The sequence below is a fragment of the Octopus bimaculoides genome, chromosome 3, assembly GCF_046866305.1.
Source record: "Octopus bimaculoides isolate indiv1 chromosome 3, ASM4686630v1, whole genome shotgun sequence".
Taxonomy (NCBI): domain Eukaryota; kingdom Metazoa; phylum Mollusca; class Cephalopoda; order Octopoda; family Octopodidae; genus Octopus; species Octopus bimaculoides.
In genome coordinates, this window is record NC_142930.1 from 27,117,840 (window position 1) to 27,126,196 (window position 8,357).

The 8,357-nt window shown below is 30.8% G+C and overlaps 1 protein-coding gene across 1 annotated transcript; it reads right to left on the bottom strand.

Annotated features, from left to right (window-relative positions):
• Nucleotides 1-5,129: 5,129 nt before the first annotated feature.
• Nucleotides 5,130-6,979, bottom strand: LOC149136485 (matrilin-1-like). The gene has a single exon (XM_089348741.1). The coding sequence runs from the start codon at nt 6,577-6,579 to the stop codon at nt 5,947-5,949; it is 633 nt and encodes a 210-aa protein (XP_089204867.1). The 5' UTR covers nt 6,580-6,979; the 3' UTR covers nt 5,130-5,946.
• Between the last annotated feature and the right edge of the window lie 1,378 nt (nt 6,980-8,357).

Below are 8,357 nucleotides of genomic sequence, written 5' to 3' on the forward strand. Positions count from 1 at the left end.
GTACGCACACATACGCGCATAGTAATTGCTTAGTTTGGGCAAAAATCCTCACAATACACACTTAAAAGCTCCTATGTCACTTGTCGGTACCACCTGTTAATTCCATCTTCCAGGATAACCCCATAGGATGTGTATACACGTAAAACAACTTTCAGCTTAGGATAAATATAACAATAGCAATAAAATTATCTTCATGGAAATTCGTAGGCTTTATTAATACATCGCAACATATGCGTCATTAATGCTAGTGTTTGGTGTAGAAATATGTATTGTGATGCATTAATAAATCCTATGATTTCCCATTCCTATGTTATTGTTGCTATGTGTGTGTGTGTGTGTGTTTCTCATGCATACATTTTTTTGTCTGAGACTTCGAAGTTTAGGCTAGCTAAGCCATCATCGGACTGTTTGATCGCATACCACGTGAGAAAGCACCAACAAAGAGTTGTTGCTGAAAAATATTTTATATATCAATAGTTATTCTAAAGAATAATGTAATGATATATAAATGAAAACTCGGTAACTTAAAGCTGGTGTCTGGTGCAGATTCTAATGTAGTAGTTTGCAGAAAAAGTTTGCTATTTTCCCGCATCTCGTACTATCCTACTCATAGGCGTAGGAGTGGCTATGTGGTAAGTAGCTTGCCTAACGACCAGGTTCAGTCCCACAGCGTAGCACTTTGGGCAAGTGTCTTCTACTATAGCCTTGGGCTGACCAAAGCCTTGTGAGTGGATTTGGTAGACGGAAACTGAGAGGCCCGTCGTATATATGTATATACATATATATATATATGCGAGTAAAAACAAATACAAAAAAGGTGGTTTTTTTTGTATGATTGTGTATAGAGGAATATATTATTTTGTTTAAAAGAGTTCCAACACTGTCTGCCCTTTATGTTTCACCTACACTCCTGCAGATCCAACGTGGGGCATAGAATATGGAACACACAACACATGATATAATATACAATATATAATATAAAATAAAATAAAATGAAATGGATGGCACCATGAAAGAAAGTATTGAATGTAGATGAAATATTGAGTGTTCAATATAAAGGATCAAATATATAAATATAAATATATAAAGGCGACTCGAGTTTCAGGGCTATTTCCCTTCGTCATGGCCGGTATGACAGACTTTAACAGAATGTCTGTTAAAGGGCAGACAGTGTTGGAACTCTTTTAAACAAAATAATACATACATATATATATATATATATATATATATATATATATATATATATATATATATATATATATATATATATATATATATATATATATATATATATATGTATGTATGTGTGTGCGTATATGTTTGTGTGTCTGTGTTTGTCCCCCCAACGTCGCTTGACAACCTATGCTGGTGTGTTTACGTCCCCGTAACTTAGTGGTTCGGCAAAAGAGACAGATAGAATAAGTCCTGGGGTCGATTTGCTCGACTAAAAAGGCGGTTCTCCAGCATGGCCACAGTCAAATGACTGAAACACGTAGAGTAAAGAGTAATAGCGAAGTTCCACATGTTTATATCTATCTGTCCATCTGTCCGTCCGACCGTCCGTCCATCCATCCGTCCGTCCGACCGTCTCTCTCTCTCTCTCTCTCTCTCTCTCTCTATATATATATATATATATATATATATATATATATATATATATATACACAAACTCCTGTAATGATAATAGTAATGGAGATGTAGGAATCAGGAACAGCAGAACTAATACATTTAATGCATAAAATATAAACTGTAACTCCGATGTTTATACTAGCCCAGGTATTACTGACGCAGTACCTGATGATACTGAGATGAATTTAAATGATACTATGGTAGAAGCAAGTATAAATAATAACAGTAATAATTGTTGTTTCGACGCCCCCAAGCGAAGAAGTAGGCTCGACCAAGACATATAAATAGAGGTAGTCTGACCGTGGTAGGGGTTGACTGACAATGGACTGACAGTTGAGTAGCCGTCGTGTAGCGGTTGAGCAGAGATCATCCGAAGGTGCTAGATAGCAGTAGCTTGAGACATAACAATAATAATGCCGATAATTATTATAGTAGTAGTAGTAGTAGTAGTAGTGGGCATAATAATAATAATAATAATAATAATAATAATAATAATAATAATAATAATAATAATAATGATGATGATGATGATGATTATAATAATATTGATAATAATATTAACAATGATAGGAATATCAATAATATTAATAGTATTGAAACTCTCAGTAGCAATTGTAGAGTTAAATTCCATTGCCCGTTTTTAGTTCGATGTTTAATCCAAAAGGTAGTTTATAGATGTACAACTGTGACTGAAGCTGGTAATTTTATATATACTGGGCGTTCGAAAAAACTGAAAAAACGTATTAATAACCATTTTCATTGTTTAGACTTAGACATAAAGCTAATAGAACGTCTTTATCTTGTAAGATCTGGGAACTTAAAGAAAGTGGTTACCGGATTTAGCCTTAAATGGGATATAATACGGAAGGCACAGCCTTATAGAGGTAGTCAATATGGATGTGAGCTTTGCTGTATGGAAGTTTATGAGATTTTTAAGAGTACAGACACAAGAAAAACTTGATTAATAATAGATCAGATCTAAGGGTATTTTGCCTGCATAGCATCACCGCACATTTAAGTATTTTCAAAACTAATAATATTACACTTATCATACTTGAAACTTGATGGTGGAAATTAACTCTGGTGTCATGTCCATTATAACTTAGCCTCTAGTATAAAATATAGGATATTATGTAATATGGTATAATGTATTACATTACATATGTTATATGCGGTGTGTTATGTTACATGGTGTACTATATGTATTATTGTCCACTCATAACCCCTGCCTAGTGAATCTGATCTCATCCTATTTTGGTGAGTATACTATTTTTTTCCTTCTATGAATTTCTAATCTACCAGTCATATTATGTATATCTGTAGTGATTTTGTGATAGTAAGTCTCCCTTTACTAAATTTTATACTCCCTAGGAACAATACAATCATACATAAAATAAAACGTGTAATATTACAAGTTATAAAACCTCGTTTTGAATACCTTTAACTGCCCTCATTACTTCTATACATATTGCTTCCTTTTTTAGGTTACCTTAATCTTTTCCTGCCTTTAATTTTAATCCCCTGTCTCTTTATATGTATTTTATATGTGTTTGTTATTATTTTCTATAAATTCATATTATTTTATTTTCTTATCTTAGTATGCTTACCTAATAAATCTCTTATCCTTTATAAATTGTTATTTTTCTTGTTCTTAAATTAATATTTTTCAGTTACTTATGTTTATGCAAAATATTTATGCTATATTCTTTTATACAAGCGTATATATATTTGTGTATATGTATATATGCATATATACATATATATATGTGTATGTGTGTGTGTGTGTGTGTATAAAACCTCTTTTTGTGTATGTATCTGTATGCATTATTTTTATACTATTACGCTTACTTTTATCATTACACATTTTCTAGTATATTTATATTTAATTATGTCTATGTATTATCTTTATCTTATTATCCTGCTTCTGACTCATTGCTTCAAATCAATAAATAGTATGTATATCTTTACAGATATTCCATATGTAATTGGCTTGAATAGTCTTTATACAGACCACCAAAAAATTAATTAAGTAAAGAAGAGGTATTAAATTGATCCTACATAATAGTAATCTTCCTTTTAATGTTTATAATTGATACATACACACTTCTTAGCTATTTTGGTTATGATATCATTTCGTTGATTTATTTTCAAAATTTTATTTTATTTTTATACAACATAATGACATTGCTTATAAACGTTCACCCATCGAGGCCCTAATATTTTCCCTGTATCTCATTATAGCATCTTAAATTTCATTGTGCTTTGCCCATTTACCTGGTAATAACATCACGAATTAAAGTCAAACCTACCCTACCTCTTTTTTATGGACAATTACTTCTATATAATTTACTCTTGCTAAAGTCTTGTTTCTTTGTTCTTGTGGGTAAAGGGGTACCTATGACTATATTTATGACCAATAGCTAGCCATGCGCTGTCAACTCACTTTTGCTCTTTATCCTAAATATGCACAGTCTTCTAGTCTCAAATTTTAGTAGATGATAATGAGATAAATAAACTGGAAATAGATTACAACCCTATGACCCCACTGTGTTCCATGCTATTCAAAGAAATTGTAATCTGTTTTCTTAGCCATTCTTGCTACAATAGCAACAACATGAATTTCTTCCATCTTCTTGCTCTGTTTAAATATTTAAGAAAAATTATATTAATGTATCTTACTGGTTGAAGTTCCATAATTTTTTGTGCAGCTGAAGATAGCACAATATATAGATTGATGTAATGATTGCATTGATCAATTAAATGGATCCGCTTGAAATGGTCATACTGCAATACTAATTGCAATCCTGTTATACATATATATATATATATATATATATATATATATATATATATATATATATATATATATATATGTATATATATATATATATATATATATATATATATATATATATATATATATATATATATATATATATATATATATATGTATATATATATATATGTATGTATGTATGTATGTATATATATCAAAATAAGCAACATACATACATACATACGACGTCGAGAGTTCCAGTTGATCCAATCGATGTAACAGCATGCTCATGAAATTAACATGCAAGTGGCCGAGCAATCCACAGATGCGGGTACCCTTAACATAGTTTTCAGAGAGATTCAGTGTGACAGAAAATGTGACAAGGCTGGCCCTTTGAATCACAGGCACAACTCATTTTTGCAAATTTGAAATAAAATGCCTTGCTTAAGGACACAAATGGTCGCCGAGAATCGAACTCACGTCCGTACGGTCGTAAGCCGGTTACCTTAACCAATTAGCCACAGCAAAATATGCTACGATGCGAAGGTCCTGGAATTCAAGTGGATTTACTTAATTTTAAGTTTGATTAGAAGAAAACATATCGGAATAAGATGCGTAGAATTCACTCAGCAAACCATTAAATAAAGGTTAAATTAATAACAATATAAAAAAGAAATATGTATTATTTCCCAATAGTTTAACTCGTGTCTATAAGTCTATAGTAGTAGTAGTTGTCGTCGTCGTAGTAGTTGTGGCGGTGGTGGTAGTAGTAGTGGTGGTGGCGGTGGTGGTAGTAGTAGTAGTAGTAGTAGTAGTAGTAGTAGTAGTACATTTGTAAAATGTGTAGACGAAGGAGTGGAATCAGTAAGGGAATTCCTGTTTAACGTCCATAATATCTAGTCGGTTGGACTGATAATTGTAAGAACTATCAAAATATAAATAGAAACGCTTATTCACTGATAGTGCAGTAACAAGTCGGCAGATACTTACTTGGCGCTGGTGGTTTTCGGACTTGAAAGGAAAAGTAAAAATAAGATAAATTAGTTCCATGTCATTAAACATTTCGTATTACATATATATGATTTTATTCGTTTATTCCAGATGATGAATATTGTAATAATTGCATAAGTATATTTCCCAAATATTTTAATAGTGATTTATGTTGTGTGTGTCAAAAATGTTTTAATAATATTTACATATATTTATAACTAATTAGAATTTCCTAAAATCTGAATCTAATGTACTGCGAATCAGACCATTCAATTTTGTCGGCCGTTAAAACAGTACACTATTTTAAGTGTGAAAATGTAACTATTATAAATTTGAAAATGTATGAGTTTATCGTCTTTTGGATAGATTAATTTAAAACTTTGAACTCATTTCAGCTACTTAACACGACACCAAAGAACATTTTAATGCCTTTTCAAAATAATTACGCGTTATTACATTATTCAATAATTTATTACATTTTAATTATATACTAATTCAATAATTCACAGTTAGTTTTCTTTTACAGCATGATTCTGAAACTAAAGCAGTTCTTACACTATTACTGCTTTGAAATCTACGCCGCTTTCAGCATCAAAGATAATTATAAATTCTACAATGTTCAGATACAAAATTTTATACATACCATTACAAGTTCTTTTAGCCAATTGCTTCACAATGGAATTAAGAACGTTAAAGTTTTTAACTGCGAACACATGATCTCGGCTTGGTGAACTACCAATAATTTTCAATTCAGACTGTCTAATTCCTTTGCCAACTCCGATAGCAAACACAATGGTGCCACTTTTTCGTAATTCCAATGCTGCTTTTTTAGTTTTACTGAGGATATTCGATTTGCCATCAGTTATTATGATAGCAATGTTCGGGACACGTTTTCTATCCCCTGCCCTTCGAGTGAATGAATTTTTCCTCAAGTAATTAAGAGCTAAATGTGTATTCGTTCCTCCTTTTCGGTACCCTATTTTATTGATTGCCTTGAGTAGATTCTTCTTGTTATAATGCCTTTTCAGCGGAAACTGCGATTTGACCTTCCAGCTGAATGTAATGGCTCCTACACGAATTTTGTTTCTACCAATGTTAAGGGATTTCACTATATTTTGTGCAAAACTTTTCACTTTCGCGAAGTTCTTAGATCCAACACTGCCAGAATCATCCAAAACGAGCATAACATCAGCAACTGCATTATTACAATCTGCAAAAAGAAGGAAAATGTCTAAGAAACCTCGCAAGAATAGAATACCGAAGAGAAAAACATTTTCGATGTCACATACTTAATATATTATACTTGTCGCTTCGATATTTTTACCTTAGATATGTTCCTTGAAAGTTTTATAGGGTTGAAAACAATCACAATATAATTCAAATTTAGATGAACGAAATATATCGAGATTTCGCTTTATTTTTCTGATCATCGAACTAATAAAACTGTACGTCTTTACAAGAATGTCTGGTACACGATATATCACAGCTACAAAAGACCTGAATGCTTTTAACTGCCCTCATTACTTCCATAGCTATTGCTTCCTTATTTAGGTTACCTTAATCTTTTCATGCTTTTAATTTTAATCCCCTGTCTCTTTATATGTATTTTATATGTGTTTCTTATTATTTTCTATAAATTCATATTATTTTGTTTTCTTATCTTTGTATGCTTACCTAATAAATCTTTTACCCTTTATAAATTGTTATTTTTCTTGTTCTTAGATTAATATTTTTCAGTTACTTATGTTTATGCAAAATATTTATGCTATATTCTTTTATACAAGCGTATATATATTTGTGTATATGTATATATGCATATATACACGCATATATATATATATATATATATATATATATATATATATATATATATATATATATATATATGTGTGTGTGTGTGTGTGTGTATAAAACCTCTTTTTGTGTATGTATCTGTATGCATTATTTTTATACTATTACACCTACTTTTATCATTACACATTTTCTAGTATATTTATATTTAATTATGTCTATGTATTATCATTATCTTATTATCCTGCTTCTGACTCATTGCTTCAAATCAATAGATAGTATGTATATCTTTACAGATATTCCATATGTAATTGCCTTGAATAGTCTTTATACAGACTACCAAAAAATTAATTAAGTAAAGAAGAGGTATTAAATTGATCCTACATAATAGTAATCTTCCTTTTAATGTTTATAATTGATACATACACACTTCTTAGGTATTTTGGTTATATACACACTTCTTAGGTATTTTGGTTATGATATCATTTCGTTGATTTATTTTCAAAATTTTATTTTATTTTCATTCAACATAATAACATTGCTTATAAACGTTCACCCATCGAGGCCCTAATATTTTTCGTGTATCCCATTATAGCATCTTAAATTTCATTGTGCTTTGCCCATTTACCTGGTAATAACATCATGAATTAAAGTCAAACCTACCCTACCTCTTTTTTATGGACAATTACTTCTATATAATTTACTTTTTCTAAAGTTTTGTTTCTTTGTTCTTATGGGTGAAGTGGTACCTATGACTATATTTATGACCAATAGCTAGCCATGCGCTGTCAACTCACTTTTGCTCTTTATCCTAAATATGCACAGTCTTCTAGTCTCAAATTTTAGTAGATGATAATGAGATAAATAAACTGGAAATAGATTACAATCCTATGACCCCACTGTGTTCCGTGCTATTCAAAGAAATTGTAATCTGTTTTCTTAGCCATTCTTGCTACAATAGCGACAACATGAATTTCTTCCGTCTTCTTGCTCTGTTAAAATATTTAAGAAAAAATATATTAACTTATCGTACTGGTTGAAGTCCCATATTTTTTTGTGCAGCTCAAGATAGCACAGTATCTAAATTGATGTAATGATTGCATTGATCAATTAAATGGATCCGCTTGAATTGGTCATACTGCATTACTAATTGAAATCCTGTTGCTTATAT